Source organism: Lepus europaeus, chromosome 12 (assembly GCF_033115175.1).
Source record: "Lepus europaeus isolate LE1 chromosome 12, mLepTim1.pri, whole genome shotgun sequence".
NCBI lineage: Eukaryota > Metazoa > Chordata > Mammalia > Lagomorpha > Leporidae > Lepus > Lepus europaeus.
This window is the reverse complement of record NC_084838.1, coordinates 8118008-8136012: the sequence shown is the minus strand read 5'-3', so window position 1 is coordinate 8136012 and position 18005 is coordinate 8118008. Positions and strand designations below refer to the sequence as shown.

General features: G+C 41.6%; 1 protein-coding gene across 3 annotated transcripts in view; it reads left to right on the top strand.

Annotated features, from left to right (window-relative positions):
- The window catches only part of PBX3 (PBX homeobox 3), a 233706-nt gene that overhangs the window by 186582 nt on the left and 29119 nt on the right, over positions 1 to 18005 (top strand). For all 3 annotated transcript variants that reach the window (XR_009867587.1, XM_062207528.1, XM_062207529.1), the window contains exons 4-5: positions 1450 to 1640; positions 8269 to 8404. Coding sequence is in view for 2 of the 3 variants with exons in the window: in XM_062207528.1 (XP_062063512.1) it covers positions 1450 to 1640; positions 8269 to 8404 (327 nt within the window). In the remaining variant the exon portion in view is untranslated. The remainder of the gene's footprint in view (positions 1 to 1449; positions 1641 to 8268; positions 8405 to 18005) is intronic.

Genomic DNA, 18005 nt, shown 5'->3' with positions numbered 1-18005 from the left:
TGAGTTTGTGGATATTAACCACATTTACTCTAGCACTGACAGTATAAATCTGCAGATGTTTATTGTATACCATAAGGTCATAACTCACAAGGGACTTGGAATTTCTGAAGACTTTAAAAGACTAACAGTAAGCAAGACTAACTTTACCTCACCTTAGAAATCTTTATAGAAAAGCTTAGAGTATGTGAAACATTCAATATACTTGAAGGTTAGTTCTCTAATGAGCAGTTAGGAAAACCATCATGCTTTATGTGAACCATGTCAGGTTATCTATAGGGGAGTGGACATTATTATAGCTTCAAAATATGTCTTGCACTGATCAATGATTGTTCTGTCTGCTCACCCTGCCAGGCCATGAGTGTAGTAGGATACAGACTTTTTCATCCTGCCTTTTTAACGAAAATGCCAGAAAAATGTTCTTTTTCTTCAGGTGTATATACTGATGCTTAATTTCCTAAGGCAGTACTGGATTTCCATGGAGGCCCAGTTAACGTGGTTTTGTAGACTAAAAGACTATAGGTGAACATAAATGGACAGTATCTGAGATTGTTAACTAGAATATTTGAGACCCAGATCTGATCCCTGCTTACCTGCAGTCCCTCCCCTGAAGAGCTGAGCTATTTACAGGGTGATGTGTGTCTGGGCCTATACCACAGCTATCCAATGGTGTGCATACAAGACCCTTTATGTGCTAGTCCAAACCCAAGTCCCCAGTTCTCCACATGCTCTCTTTTCCTATTAGCCATTCTCCCATCTTGCCACGTACTCTTTGTAGAGTTTTTCTTATGCCTAGAATTTCTTTTGACTTCCATCTTCATCTCCCTTTTAAAAGTCCTACCCATTCTTCAAAGCCCAGATACCGCTTTTACCATGAAGCCTCCAGATGAGACTACCCTCTCCTTGGAAATGACAAAGTACTTCTTAATAACTTCCTGGTAGACTTTGCACTGCTTGCTTTGTGAGAGTTAGTTTTTTATGTATTTTATCTCACTAAAGGCCAGGTCTACACCTTGCTCATCTCTGTATCCCTTACAGCACTTGTAAGGGTTTGAACTACTTAGTCCTAAGTAAACATTTGTTGAAAAATGTAAAACCACAGAGAAAATAGAAGATGCTTAGTATATAGTTAACATATATTATTACTTAGACATAGGAGTTGGTAGAGAGCATCCTCTAATGGGAAGACTTTATTTTGGAACTGGGACAAAGGTGGTAGGAAGGGCGCTTGAATGCTGTGTCTCCCTTGCATGTCTGACCATTCATAGTTTCAGAATTGGTGCCCCACCTACCTCACCACCATTTCACAAGTGTCCTAGCTTTCATTGTACCCTGCCCTGCATAATGCCATTGGTGATTGTAAATGAAGTGGAAAGTCAGATGAGTTCATGTCTGAGTGTGATGATATAAAATATCAGATTGCTAAGGAATGATTTTTTTTCCCCATTACAGGCATGTAATGAATTCACTACACATGTGATGAACCTTCTACGAGAACAGAGTAGAACACGTCCCATTTCCCCAAAAGAGATTGAAAGAATGGTGGGCATCATCCATCGAAAATTTAGTTCTATTCAGATGCAGCTCAAACAAAGCACTTGTGAAGCAGTTATGATTTTAAGATCAAGGTTCCTTGATGCCAGGTATGTGAGGTCATAAATAAATCTATTGCATGGCTCTGCCCCCTCCCTTTCCCCCTCCTTCACGCCTTTTATATAATTTTCTGTAAAATCGGCCGGTTGATCATCAGTTCTTGTTTAATTCGGCTATCAGAGCTCTTCTCTGCAGTGGACAGGTAAAACTCTGCTATGAAGTCCCTTGATGTCTGGGATGTCTGGGAGTGGCCGTGCAGTGAGCTGCCAGTTTAGGATTCAGGAGACGGATAGAGTGAGCACTACTGCTTTAGGGCTAGGTAGCCTTTCAATTCTGATGCTAGACAGGATTTTTAAGGATAATTTTCTGCATATAATTCTGTTTTAACAAAGGTATGTTTGTCTAAGAATTCCTTAAAGTTATGTTGCTTGTACATATTATGAGAAAATACTTACAGGTATTGATAGTTCTAAGAAGGAATTGGTATTTCACCTGATAGAAGTTACCACAAAATCCCAGACACTATCTTTCTAATCAAGTGAGAAAGTCTCTCAATTTCTCCTGTAAGGATGAAATGTCCCTTTTATTTGAAGCTTTCACCAAGTTTCACAGCAGTTAGGTAATACAATACCTATAGTAGTAAATTGTATGTGGTGACCTAATGAGTGACAGAATAGGCCAGGTCCTCATACATGCTACCTCTGTGGGGGTGCCTCTTGGATGTTGTTGAGGCTTATAATCAATCTTCAGTTTCAGAAGGGAGTTTCTATTTTGTTTTTCTTTCTGTCCCTTGGAATCTGACAGAGGTGATAATTATCATCTAAATCTCACTATATTAAAGAAAATAAGATGGTTTGATTTTGGAAAACGAAGTATGTCGAACAGTCTTCATTCCAGAGCTTCTCTGTAGAGCCAAGTAAAATGTTTGATGGTGGGGCCAGTGCTGTGGCTAGAAGGTTAAGCCTCCGGCTACAGTGCTGGCATCCTATTTGGGCACCAGTTCAAGTCCCAGCTGGTCCACTTCTGATCCAGCTCCCTGCTAATGTGTGTGGGAAAGCAGGGGAGAATGGTCCAAGGTCTTGGGCCCTTGTACCTACAGTGAGAGACCCGAAAGAAGCTTCTGGCTCCTGCCTTTGGACTAGCCTAGCTCCAGCCGTTTTGGCCATTTGGGATGTGAACCAACAGATGGACAATATGTCTCTCTCTCTCCGTCTTTCTCTGAATCTCTGCCTTTCAAATAAATAAATAAATAAATCTTAAGAAATATATAAATAAGAAAAATGTCTTATGGGGCAACATTTTGGTGTAGTCATTACCCTGCCACTTGGGAAGCCCACTCCCCACGTCAGAGTGGCCGGGTTCAACTCCTAGCCTTGTTTATGATTCCAGCTTCCTGCTAATGTACACACTGGGAGGTAGTAGTTCAAGTACTTGGGTCCCTGCAACCTGTGGGAGACCCAAATTGAATTCTGGGCTCCTGGCTTCAGCCTGACAAGGCTCCATTTGTGTGTGGGAATTTTGGAGAATGAGCCACTGGACAGGAGAGCTTTCTCTGTCATGTTGCCACCTGATTATACAGCCATTTTTCTGATTAAGCAGAACTCTGTTGCTTTTGGTTCCTTCCTCTTCCACACTGAATTAGTCACTAGAACTCCCCCAGTGCTTCATTTTCAATGTTTTCGTGTTAGCCCCTTTCTTTCATCTTTTGTTGTACTGCTCAGGGTCATCCTTTTGTTCCTTGACCAGCGTGGTTCCCCAGTCCTCTGCTTCCAGCCTTACTCCCCTCTTGCCCACCCTCCACTCATCTTCTCTGCTTCTCTGACGTCACTAGGATGCCCTCATTGCTTTGCTTGAAATCCACAGTAGCTTGTCAGGGCTGGGTAACACACATGCATTCTCCTTACCTTGGCATTTAAGGCTTTGTTTGACCTGTCCCTCTCTGAATCACATTTCTGTTGTAAAGATTTTGCTTTATTTTTTTCTATTTAAAAACCACCAACCTCACTTCAGAAAATCTGGAAAATACATAGAATAGAAGATTGAGGGATAAAAGGCAACCACATTTTTATTTCCTAAAGAAAAAATAATCACAATAAATGTTTTAATATATTTCCTTCTCTTTTTTTTGCTTGGTTTCTTTGGGGTGCTTTTTAAAAAAATGTTGTAATGGTTTATTATACATAATTTGGTCTGCTTTTTAAAAAATTTTCCATGAGTACATAAATATTTTTCATAAAATATGTTTTTATTTTAAATAGCTTTTTAATAGTTAGAGGCTACCAAATGGATATATAATGAACAATTAACACATTGTATTCTTACTTTTGTGCTGTTCTCATTCATCTCTATTTTAACTTCTTCCTTCCTTTCATAAATATTTGTTTGGGCTGAGGATATAGTGATGAACAAGACAGGTTAGTGTACTTGACCCCATTGAGCTAATAGTCAACAGGTGAACAAATGTACTGAAGCAGTCTGTACAATAGTGTCATGAAATGCAATATAGAGTGATGAAAAGTAAAGAAAAATAGAGCAAGGTGAGAGGAGAAAAAAGATGAAGAGAGGGCCCATTCTAGACAGACTGTATTAAAACTAGTGTTTTGAGGAAAGTCTTTAAGCACTGAAGCTTTCTGATTACCAGGACTGCTTCCTAAGGATTAATTCTTAGAAACAGAATTACTAGATGGGGCCGGCGCCGTGGCTTAACAGGCTAATCCTCCACCTTGCGGTGCCGGCACACCGGGTTCTAGTCCTGGTTAGGGCGCTGGATTCTGTACCGGTTGTCCCTCTTCCAGGCCAGCTCTCTGCTATGGCCCGGGAAGGCAGTGGAGGATGGCCCAAGTCCTTGGGCCCTGCACCCGCATGGGAGACCAGGAGAAGCACCTGGCTCCTGGCTTTGGATCAGCGAGATGTGCCAGCCGCAGCGGCCATTGGAGGGTGAACCAACGGCAAAAAGGAAGACCTTTCTCTCTGTCTGTCTCTCTCACTATCCACTCTGCCTGTCAAAAAAAAGAAAGAAAAAAAAAAAAAAGAAACAGAATTACTAGATGGGACTTTAAACATTTTTAGTGTTTCTCTATCATTGAACTGTTCTTCCTTTTGTTTCAATCAAAATGAGATTCCTCTTGGTCATAATTGTGTCATTGGCCTAGAAATCCTTCTTTTCCTCTCTCTAACCCACCCCATTCTCTGCCTCCCTTAACAAAGCCTCTCGCAAGGGGGTCTCTAGTGGTGAGTCGTCACCTGACAGGGTGTCTGGAACATAGCTCTCTGAGTTGTTGGATCTGATAAAACAGGCACATCCTCTAGGCCTGGCCTAGACTCTTTGCCTTCTGAAAATCTACTGTAATCACCCGTGGAGCCACCCTTAACTTCCTTGAGCCACCTGTTCTACATGTGTACGGTTCTCCAGACCAGGCTATGCAGACTCCCTGTTCTGGGGTTCTTCGTGAGCATTTCTTCCCTCCTCCCATTGTTAAGCAGCAGCCAAGACTTACACACTTGCATTCCCCACAGACCCAGCAAGCCCCTCACATGATAATGGGCTGAAAGGCAGTAACTTGTTGACTGACCAGATGAGTAAAGGTTTCACTTTATACTTCTAACAGCTGAAATCAGAGTCCAGAGAGCTAACATCAGAAAACAAAAATCATTTTAAGTTGTTTGCCAAGTTTGAGCATTTTAATAAAAAGCACTATGTAACAAAAATTTAAAGTACTTAAAGTATTCCTAGAAAAGAAATGCCTCTTAACACTATTGCTATCCTTATTTCTGCTGATTTTCTCCCATTCTTGTCAACATGCATGCTTACTTTTTACTAACTGCATTCATAATGTATGTACATAAAGGATGTATTTTTCTTCCAAGAAGAGAAAGGATATTAAGAGCCTAGAGCGAGCAGAGTCAGGATAGGAGAATGGCAGAGCATGGAGCAGAGAGAGTACCTTCTACCACAGAGACTGCTGTTAGTAACATGGGATGCTGACAGAACCAGCCCTGGGATAGATGCCTCATCGTACTTTGGCCCCAGGCATAGCCATTTAGCATGTGGTGTACCCTGGGGGCAGTGAAACTTAGGGGAGATGGTTAATAGGCATTTTCTACAGGATGTTTTCCTGAAAATAAATAATGTGTGTAAGACCAAATTCTTTCCTGTGCCTTGAAGTGAATGCAAGTACTGAGCTTTGGTTCCATCTATTCTTGTAGTGCCTCGTGGCAAGTCCTCTGCACGGAGAAGGCAAAGTTGTTCGCTCTAGGCAAACATGTTCACTCAGACATATGATCCCTTCTCATTCTGGCTTTCCAGAAGGCCAGGCACACATTTTCTTGGTAATTGGATAAGCCGAAGCATGTACCAGTGCAAAACTTCTCAGAATAAATTTGTGTAGGTCTCTCTTCTCTTCTAATGGAAGTGCTGGAGTTTAAACACAGCAGAATGCCTCATGAGTGTTCTGTTCTGCCCATAAATTTATTCTCTGACTTTTTTTTTTTTTTTTATGTTTTCTAAAACCTCCCCTAGGCAAAATCTACATGAGTCAGTTCTTCTTTCTTAGGCATGTTTCTTCTCATTCCTCCTTTCACACGTCTCCATTTCCTGAAGTAATGTCCTTGTGTCCTGTCTTCCCACCTACCCTGAGCTTTGCTGCTGTACTGCATGTTTTAGATGAGAGTCACAAACTCCCATGTTTCTGTACAGTGGAATTGGGGCAAGGTGAGGGTTAGAGCAGATGGGTTCGTATCTCAAGGGGTCTCCATCACTCAGCTTTAGCCTATGACTGCTCTCCCAGAATGTGGACCTGGTAGGATTGATCTTCAAATGTTTCATAAGAAGCCAGAAACCTAGATTTCTATGAGCAGGTAATTACTATATATTCTTCACAAACCATGTCTGTGAGCCAGGTAATGCCTACAGGTTTGACACGTGGTAGACCTTTTCAACCCTGCTTAACTCTGAAGAACATGCCTGTTCAAAGCGCCTCCTCCTTGGGGTCTTGTCTTGCTTTTCAAGCAATGCATAATTCCTGAAGGAATGCTCATTACTGCTCTAGGGCTATTTCTCCCCTTTCCCTCCCTGCCATGTCTTCCCTCACCACCTCCCCCATGCATTTCATCATCCGATGCGTTGATCTTAGTTTCCAGATAGATCTTGAATCTTGTTGTCATCCTCCAGGAAACAATGGTCTAGCCTTCTAAGAAATTATTGAAATTAAGAAATTTCAGGACTGAAATCTGAGATATTTTTTCAGACCTATATTTCTTGGCTCCCTTGACTGTCCCTTATCACATAGATCACACACTTAACCTGCCATGTTAGTGACATCTCTTATGGTGCATACCTTTACAACTGCTACCAACTGTCTCTTCTGGGTATAAGATATCACAGTTGAGAACATCATTAGGATTATTTGGAAAATATCTGGGGAAGATATTTTCGAGTTACTGGAAATCTGAGATGAAGTCTGACAAATACTAATTCTTTAAAATCTTAATACCCACATATAAAGGATATGTTGTTAATATTCGATCTTCTGACACCCTGCCACCACCCTCTCAGCCAAAATAAAATTTTTTCCTCTTCTGTTTTTTCCATGTGAGGAAATTTTAATTTTGTGTAAATTAGGCAGAAAAATCCAGAAATCTTTCTTGATGTATTTTTTTCCTTTCCTTCCTTCTCTGTCTCCCTCACTCACTCTCCTGTTCCAGTCCATCATCAGGTCCTGTTGCTTTTACCTTTGAAACAGATCTTAAATCTTATTTCCATTGCTTACTTTGTGCCAAGTTACTATAATCTTCAATTTGACCTGAACAGTCATTTCCTTAAATAGCCTTTGCATTTCCTTTTGTGCCCTCCTCCAGCTGTTCTCAGCAGTGAGAACTTTCTTTTAAAAACATGAAGCATAAAACCATTAATAACTTCCAATTCACTTAGAATAAAATTTTAAAAATTCTTATGGAGTCCATCAGCCCTCTATAATCTGGTCCTGCCCCTCTCTCAAGACCCATCTTACTCATTCCCTGCCTTCTGCGGTGCTTCAGCCTCCTGTGGCCCTTGAGACATGCCAGGGCTGTTTTCTGTTTCAGGGCTGTTTCTCCTGCCCCGGCCTCTCCCCTCTGCTCTGTGAGTAACTCCCCACAATTCTCCAGGTCTCATTAAATGTCACTCCTTCAAGGAAATCCTTCCCACTTCCATCATCTATGTTATGATGCCCTTTTATATACTTTTGTTATACCTGGTACTTTTCCTCCGTGATTGTTGCTAAGGTCACTATAATTTGTAATGATTTGTTTCTGTGAAGCTTGTCTTTCTGCCCCATTTTTCCACTTTCTCTCTTAGTCTTCCAAGTCTCTGTAAGCTCCCTGGTAGACTTTGTTTTGTCCCCATTGCATCTTCATTAAATACCTACAACATGTTAGGTACTCAATAAACATTTGTGGAATAAAGAATGAAATTAACTGTGCTTCACATTCTACTATTTTTCTTAGTAATCTTTTGTCTTAAAATGAGTTGGATAGTACTTTGCTGGATGCCTAGAGCATGAATTACAATATTACAATGATGAATTAAACCCTACAAGTGTTTAAAAATAGAAATCTATTTTTTTATGATCCTAATTAGTCTATCCCTCTTTGGTTAATGATGATTGTAACTGGGATTCTTTTTCTTCACTCTTGTCATAGACGGAAAAGGCGTAACTTCAGTAAACAGGCCACAGAAATCTTGAATGAATATTTTTACTCACACCTCAGCAACCCCTACCCCAGTGAAGAAGCCAAAGAGGAGCTGGCCAAGAAATGCAGCATCACAGTGTCACAGGTGAGAGGGGGCCCCGTGGGTCTCTCTTGTTCCCCTTGGATAGCACTCTCCCTTCCTCAGGGCATTCTCATCCCATTGTGCATCCAAATGTTCCATCATCCAAGGAGACGGAGAGAAGAGCTAGATAGTTCCACAGTTTTACATAGCACTTTAAAGTTCAGATAATGTTTTTTTAAATCCTAAATGGTAAGGAATCAAGCTACCCTACCTTCGCTCAGCCCCCAGTGTAAATCCTCTACAGAGACACATAAACATGCCATTGGGAGAGACACGCTTACACTTAAGTCACTTCTAGTAAAAGCCGTGTAGTCCTGGCTTCCCTGATTTAGATGACTGACCTACGCTTCTACCAGGGAGAAACCAATTTATTTGTTGCCGAAAGGAAATTTAATATAACTCTTTGGTGAGAGCTTTGAGGAAATCACCAAGCCCCTTCTTGGTAACCGTGCTGTGATGTTTGAGTTCCAGGGCATTTCTTTGCTTCCTTGTTATCCATTAAACAGAAGAATTAACCTCATGCAGGTCGGAGTTGTTTTTTGTTTTTAATGCCATACATAGAAATTCGTGGCCCAGAAATTAGCTGTTATTTCCTGACAAAAATAGATGTCCTTTTAGTTAAATAGACTTGTATTTGGATTGAGGTTGAGTGACACTGAAGTAATTAAGCTGTGTCTCCTTAAAAATAAGTACAGTCAGCCTTCTATATCCACGAGTTAGTATCTGTAGATTCAGCCAACTGCCGATTTAAAAAAAAAAAGTGTACTGCACATGTACAGACTTTTTTCTTTTGTTATTATTCCCTAAATAATATAACAATTATTTACATGCCATTTTCATTGTATTAAGTAATGTAAGTAATCTAGATGTGATTTTGAAGTATGTGGAAGAATAAGTATGGTTATATGTGATTATTGTGCCAATTAGATGACATACTCGAGCACCTAGATTTTTTTAAAAAGATTTATCTATATATTTGAAAGTCAGAGTTACACAGAGAGAGAGAGAGAGAGAGATCTTCCATCCAATGGTTCACTCCCCAACTGGCTGCAATGGCTGGAGCTGCACCGATCCGAAGCCAGGAGCCAGGAGCTTCTTCTGGGTTTCCCACCCGGTTGCAGGGGCCCAAGGACTTGGGCCATCTTCTACTGCTTTTCCAGACTACAGCAGAGAGCTGGATCAGAAGTGTAGCAGCCTGGTCTCGAACCGGCACCCATATGGGATGCCAGTGCTTCAGGCCAGGGCATTAACCCACTGCACCACAGTGCTGGCCCATAGATATTTTCATATGCACAGCAGTCCTAGAGCCAATCTCACAGGGAGACTTACGGATGACTGTAAATCTTATTGGCGTTATCTCTAAAATACAACTTTATTGAAATGTTCGTGTTTTTGTTTGTAGAATCGACATTTGAGTGACATTTTTTTATAGACTACAAAATAATAATTGAACAGTAGTTCAATAAGGAAAAGCTGACCTTGGCAGAACTTTTAGCATTCTCTGAGTTGCTTAACCAGATTTTTAAAATGCTTTCTAAATAACTACTCCTGTGTATACCTGAAGCCCAAGATCCTCTTCAGATTTCAATGAAGGTCTCATGTTAGTGTGTTGTCATTTTATGGTGTCTGGCTTTAAGATGGTTTTCACCTCCTATTTCGGTGCTATTTTCTATAGAACCCCTAGAGCCAGTTTTGAGTTCTAATTAGGAGTTCATGTAAGGCTTATTGTCATTCTATTATGAACTAGCACAGGCATATCTTGATTCTTTTTGCTCAGTTTGAAACAGAGTATAATTGATGTGGATTATCATTTTATAAAGCTATAAAACATACTATCTGGATTACATAGTACTAACTACCACACAAAATACTGGAGAGCAGTTATCATAGGTTGGGTCAGACAAGGCAGACTAAGTTAAAAGTATATTCATTTCAGGTGGGCTTTTCAGCTGTGTGTTTCCCCGGAACATTGGTGAAAGGATTAGGCTTCTGTTGAACACCAGCTGATGGTGCCAGGTCTGGTTTTCTGGCTGCTGTAACTGCTATCTTAGATTCTAGTGCTTGTGGGGCCACACAGGTGTTTTTCTGCTTCTGCTTTACTTTTTTTTTTTTTTTAACGCACATACACTCACAATTGGAAAATGACACGGATTATATATATATGTATCTTTCAAAAACAATGTAGTCTATATTTTTCATAAGCTGTGGCACCTAGGACTTTGTATACGCTGAGATGCTCAGTCCATGCTTGTGGAGTAAGAGATAGGTTTCCATCTGGCTGTTCTGCACATGGAAGGTGTCACTTCTAAAACAGAGTAGGAACCCACTTAACAGTGTTTAAAAAAATAATTACTATGTTCAATTCCTTTTTGTCTATAGAAAAATAGCTCTTGATAGGTTTTGAAATATTTTTAACAATTGCTGACGAAGAGGCAGAAAGGTAGAAATAATACAGACATGGATCTGTTCCCCCAACTGGAAAGTAAACCTTCTGAGCTGCTTCTTTCTAATCCCTCTTCCAGATGTGGCATTGTAGTCAGCAGTTTAAGCATCAGTTTGAATTGTGATAATTTCCTTCTCTTTTCACCTATTTCCTGCCTAAAAAGTTAATTTCTGCACAATAGTTCCCTCCCCCGACATTTTTGAAGTAGAAACAATGATGCTATCATTTTAACTATTAAAGACACCAGTTGCTGTCCTTATAAGTTAATTGCCTTTTGTTTAAGTTGTTTAGGAGTAAAAGCAGCGAATGTCTATTACATGCCCCACAGGCTAACTACTTTCAAAAGAGAATAAACATTTTTAAAATATAAACCACACTAAAATACAACTAAATTTAAAATTCAGAAATAGATTATGTACAGGGTACTTTAAACATTTATGGAAAATGGAATTAAAAGATGTTTATTTTAGTGCAAAAAAAATTGAGTCCCATGCATAATTCTTTCATAATACACATTTTCCATGAAGGACCCTTACACAAAGCTAACTTTAGAAATATTGAGACCTGGGGCTGGCCACCTGCTGCTTACAACACCTGCATCCCATATCAGAGTGCTGGTTCAAATCCCAGCTGCTCTGCTTCCAATCCAGCTCCCTGCTGATGTGCTTGGGAAAGCAGCGGAAGACAGTCCAAGCACTTGGGCCCTTGTCATCTACACGGGAGATCCAGAGTTCTTTTAAAGATTTATTTATTTGGGGCCAGCACTGTGGCGGCATCCCATACTGGTGCCAGTTAGAGTCCCAGCTGCTCCACTTCCAATCCAACTCCCTGCTAATGGCCTAGGAGAGCAGCAAAAGATGGCCCAAGTGCTTGGGCCTCTGCACCCACGTGGGAGACCCAGATAAAGCTCCTGGCTCGTGACTTTGGCCTGGCCCAGTCCTGGCTGTTGTAGCCATTTAGGAAGTGAACCAGCAGACAGAAGATTTCTCTCTTTATCTGTCCCTCTCTCTGTATAACTCTGCCTTTCAAATAAATGAATAAATCTTTTTAAAAAATTATTTATTTGAAAGGCCAAGTCTGGTTCAGGCCAAATCCAGGAACCTGGAACCCCAGGTGGATCTCCCATATGGTAGGGGCACAAGTAGTAGGGCCATCTTCCACTGCTTTCGCATGGACATTAGCAGGGAGCTGGATCAGAAGTGGAGCAGTCAGGACTTGAACCAGTGTTACAATATGGGATGTCAGTGTTTCAGGTGATAGCTTAGCTTGCTGTGCTGCAACATCAGCCCCTGAAATGGGTTTATTCTTGCTACTGCTTGAAATACAGCAACCTTCAGAAGAAACGATAAGGGAATCTTTTTAGTACTTAGAGGGGTAGATAGAGTTTCTTTTCTTTTCTTTTCTTTTTTTTTTTTTTTTTTTGACAGGTAGAGTGGACAGTGAGAGAGAGTGACAGGGAGAAAGGTCTTTGCCGTTGGTTCACCCTCCAATGGCCGCCGAGGCCGGCGCACCACGCTGATCCAAAGCCAGGAGCCAGGTGCTTCTCCTGGTCTCCCATGGGGTGCAGGGCCCAAGCACTTGGGCCGTCCTTCACTGCACTCCCGGGCCACAGCAGAGAGTTGGCCTGGAAGAGGAGCAACTGGGACAGAATCCTGCGCCCCGACCGGGACTAGAACCCAGTGTGCCAGCGCCGCAGGCGGAGGATTAGCCTAGTGAGCTGTGGCACCAGCCAAGTTTCTTAAACAGAGCATAAAATATATAAGCAAAAAGTGAAAAGGTTGATAAAGTCAATGGTACAACTTTGGTTTATCAAACCAGTTAATAAAGACTGAAAATGTAAACATGGAGCAAGCATTTCAGTAAGATTTATAGCACACAAGAATCAGTCATAGACTTAATCTGGGGGGAAATATTAATGAAGAATGTAGTCTAGTCTTAAAATGTCTCCATAGGCCCATTGTTAGTTGTAAGGGACTGAAAGTAATTATGGAGTGGAGAAATGGAACTAAACCTTGACCAGGTGGTCAGAATTGGCATCACCAAGGAAGAGCAGTTGAACACTGGGTAACCTGTATCTAGTCACTAGAAAACTTGAGACAAACCCAAACTGAGGAATTTCTATTGGGGAGAATTGGAGTAGGGAGCATTATTCTTCAAAAATGTCAAAGAAAGCCTGTGAAAGTGTAAAGAGGCTGGAGATAGTGCAAGCCAATGCGAGAGCTGACCCTAGACTGGGTCCAGTGTTTTTACGTGCCAGATATGGTGCTAGAGGTGGAAGAGGCATCAGTGAAGTTCACAGGCAAAACCCAAGCACTACCTGATGGAAATGTGTGCACATACTCACCAAAAGTTACGTATAGGAACGTCCTTAGTACCAGAGCTCACAATAGCCAAACTAGCAATGCAATGTCATCAGTAGGAAAATGAGTAAAATGCCTAACTTCCTTCACTTAGTAAATGATTCCATTTGTACAAAGTTCAAAAACAGGTGAAATTAACCAATGGTGTTGAAAGTCAAGATAGTGGAGCCTTTAGGGGAAGAGTGATGTGGAAGGGGAAGGAACATTCTTGATCTAAGTGGTACTTTCATGGGTGTGTTCATACTTATGGTGTATGAGCTCTATACTTACAGTTTATGAGCTCTATATTTATGGTGTCTACCTATATATATATATATATATATGTATGTATATATATAATATATTTTTTAAGATTTATTTATTTATTTGAGAGGCAGAATTACAGAAAGAGGGAGAGTCAGATAGAGCGAGAGGTCTTCCATCCACTGGTTTACTCCCTAAATGGTTGCAATGGCCAGAGCTGGACCAATCCAAAACCAGGAGCCAGGACCTTCTTCCAGGTCTCCCATGTGGGTGCGGGGGCCCAAGCACTTGGGCCATCTTTCACTTCTTTCCTGGGCTATTAGCAGGGAGCTGGGTCGGAAGGGGAGTAGCCAGCATTCCAACTGTTGACCACAGGGGATGCTGGCACCACAGGCGGAGGCTTAACCTACTATACCACAGCACCAGCCCCATATATGTTTTTTAACTTGACAGCAAACGTGCCCTTGTGGCTTACATTTTCTGCAGGAGGATATAGATAGGTAAAACAAGAAAATGAGATAAGAAGTTAGAAAATGAGATGCTATGGAGAAAAATTGAGGGAAGGAAAAGAGGGGCAATTTTTAATAGGATGGTAAAGAACATCCCTCCTGGGGAAGTAGCTTTTGGTAATGTTGAAGGGGATGAATGAGCAAGCCATGTGTAAATTTGGAATATTGCAGTGGATGAAGCGCCGTGTACAGAGATGCTGTGGGGAAGGCAGCCTAAGCAAGGGGGTGAGTGGGAGATGAAGTTTAAGAGGCTGTGGGGTCTAGATGCTGTGGAGACCTTCTAACTTTACTCTGAGTGAGGTGGGAAACTGAGGAGTAACTTGATCTGATTGAAGCTTTTTTCTGTTTTTGTTTTTTCTGAAAGGCAAAGAGAGAGACAGAGATCTCCCATCCACTGGTTCACTCACCAAATGCCTGCAATGATTGGGGTTAGGCCAGGCCAAAGTCAGGAGCTAAGGACTCAACCCGTGTTTCCCATGTGAGTGGGAGGGACCCAACTACTCAGTCCATCACCACTGCTTCCCATGGTGCACATCAGCGGGAAGCTGGAATAGAAAGCCAAGCTGGGACTGTATTTTGGCGCTCGGCTATGGGAAGTGAGCATCCCAAGCGTCATCTTAACCACTATGCTAACTACCTATCCCTGACTTAAGATTTGATAGGATCATCATAACAACTCTATTGACAAGTCTGTATTGACAGTGGGTTGTGGGAGCAGAGATATCAGTTAGGGTGCATTTGCAGTATTCCAGGCAAAGGTGGAGGTGGCTTAGGTCACAGTATCAATGATAGAGGCAGTGAGACCTAGCGGCATTCTGGATGTGTTTTCTAGTGGTTCAAATGTAGGATGTAACGTAAAGAGAGCTGTGGATGATGTCAACATTTTTGGCCTGAGCGGTGGCGGGATGGGATTGCCATTATGTGCGATGGAGAAGAATTTGGGAGGAACAGGTTTCTGGGGAGAAGATCAGGAGTTTGATGTTAGGCATAGTAAACAGGTACTATAGTTTTTCAAGTTCACATTATACTAGTAAATAGGTATGATAAGTAAAAGCTTTATTATTTATGTTAGTACATTAATTTGTGATAATATACTATAAATGTAAGTGTCCTTTGTATAGAATTGCTTACTGATCCCAAAATTTGAAATCTCTGATTTCTTAAGGTTACGTTTTATTGAGTAAGCCGGAGTTCCCCTTTTATGTAACACCATGAAAATTCACAAAAGAAGACACTTTAAATTTCATATTCAACTGAGAATCATATTTAAATTGTCACATGTTCTTAATTAGTGAAGCAGCTATTAATATGCTTTTACTTTTTGGAATAGAGTTAACTTGCATTGATTATTCAGGTTACTAAGCCACAAAAAACTTCATTGTTCTCCTGATTCTAATTTTGAATTTGAATAACTCTGGCTCTATTTTCTCTGCTAGGTGTTTTTAGAATGAAAAATGTTAACTTATTCTTCATTGCTACCATAATTGAAATGTACTGTAAAGGATTGATTAAAAAAAAAAGAATTTGAAATGAGAGCGATTAAATGATTGTATGATTCATTCATTTACTCATTCGTTCATTCAGCTAACGTTTTAGTGATCCTCAAGGGGCAGGTGTTTAGCTTAGTGGTTCAGATGCCAGGTAAGACACCTGTGTCCCTCGTGCCTGAGTTCTGACTCCAGCTTCCTGCCAGTGCAGACCCACGGAGGCAGCAGGTGATGGGTCAAGTAGTTGAGTTCCCTGCTCTCAGCTTAACACCAGCCCAGCCCTGGTCATTGCAGGCATTTGGAGTGTAAGCCAGCAGATGAGACTCTCTGTCTCTCTGCTTCTCAAATAAAAAAAAAATTAATTTGTGCACAAGATCTGCTTCTGTAACAATCCAGTGGGGGAAAACTGGATCTAACCCTTATGAGGAGGAACTGAAGTTCAGAGAAGTTAAGTAATTTAAAGGGGGTCACAAGTTCCAGCGAACAAGGGGAGAGGGAACTCTCACACAGAGATTCTTGATAATAAAGGAAAAACTGAATTTTTACTTTTGTTCCTGCAAGAGGCCGTGTGATTCATCTGTCCCTGCAGCCCAAGCTGCGGGGTCCTGAATGGAGAGGCAGTCCTGGGCTTGTGTCACCAGGGCTGCATGACTGTCCTCCTAAGCTACTTTAAGACTAGTTAGTAACCTGAGGTCTCCTTACTCATTAAACTACCTATTCCAAAACACTGAATTTTCAGTAAGCTAATTAAAATTTGTAAGTAAGATTTCCTTATTACAAAAAAAATCTATTAAAATAAGAAGATGCCATTAAAATAATAATTACAACAGGGAAAAAAAAAGAGATGACCATCAAATTACAGCATCTCTTTTGGCTACCCGTAAAGGCCTTCCAGTTACTTTGGCAGTAGAGGGAAGGCAGAAGTGGATTTCTACAATAAGCATGCGGTCGGTAAGCCAGAGACAAGTTGAAGGAAATGGCAGCTATCTTGTTAGAGCAGTTCTTTCACAGTATCTTAAAAGAAGGCTGCAGGCTCTCTGTTCTAAAAGCTCTGATTGTGTGTCCTTGTGGAAATGGGATGTCATTAAACAGTGTGCAAAGAATAAAGAAGCAGATTGCAAAAAGGTGGGGGCTTTGGGGACTCTCTGACATCAAGGAGAGGTAAGGCACATCTGCAAGACTGAACGAAAGCAGAGGAAGCTCTGTTGTTTTTGTTCTGCACCAGTAGTCAGCTCGGTGCATTAAACTTGCCCAGTAACGCCACCAGCTATCGTATGTATTTTAAAATTGCCTTTTTTTTTTTTTTTTTTTTTGAGAGGGAGAGAGAAAGAGATTCCATCTACTGGTTCACTTCCCAAGTGCCCACAATGACTGGAGTTAGGCTGGGCTGAGCTGGGAGCTAGGAACACAGTTCAAGAATCCCTCAGGAGTGGCAGGAACCAAATTACTTGAGCCATCACCTCTGCTTCCCAGGATCTGCACTGGCAGAAAGATGTAGTCAAGAACCTGGAGTGCAGAACTGAACCCAGGTGCTCTGACGTGGAGGAGGTGTCAAGTGTGAGGCTAAATGCCCTCCCCTAGAGTTAACTTTTTTGAGAGGATCTCTAACACTCACCTGATGAGATCCCCAAGCTAAGGATAAACTATTTCCATGTTAGATTTAGTGGTTGAGTTTTTAGGTTAGTTTAGTTTTCCTATACTTAGAAGATGTTATAATCAAAATTGTGGTGTGGTCCCCCGCCCCCAGTTTTTGCCTCCTGTACCTTCTTCTGCCTGTCCTTTCGACTTCCAGGAGTATTCCCAGCAGTCCCTCCTCAAGCCTGTCTCTCTCTTCACTGCTTCTCACCTGTCCGTTGCCTTGCTTCTGTGAGGCATGTCAGGCCAATAGGCTAATACACAAGTCAGGGTCCCAGCAGAAAACAGATGGCACGCACAAATTAGAATAATTTCAGGGTTTTATGAAGTGACAGTTTACAAAAGTGTGGGCAGAGTGTAGAGAAACCACAAGGATAATGCTAGTAGCTGTAGGTTCTGTTCCTACTCCTTAGCCTGAAGAGATGATGGGAACAGTGCCAGGACCTGAGAGGGTGCTGGAGAAGAGGCAGCATTAGGATGAGGGGTCAGAGGAATAAACTGCCAGCCTCCCCTTCCCCCATCATCTCCTGCCGGTGCCTGCTGTTGGCCAGAGGCCTCCTAGGCAGCCTCCTGGGACCCTCAGCAGAGTTCAGAGCAGAGTCAGGGAGACACAAACCCAAAGCAGACAATGTAGCCCAAGTGTGAAGGCACCAAGCTCCAGCTCTCGAGATCCCACTTTCGCTAACTCTGGTGCTGCCCCCAGCAACCTGCAGACATGCTTTGGTCTTCCCTGTCCTTCCCTCCAGTCTCTTCTCCTTCCCTGACTCCTATCAGCTATGCAGAGAACAGGTTATTTTCCTCACATGGGTTTTGAGAGTAGAAACAACAAATAGTATAAATATTTTTTAAAAATTATTTATTTTCTTTATTTGAGAGAGAGAGATTTTCCATCTTCTAATTCATTCCCCCAAATACTGCCAGTAACCA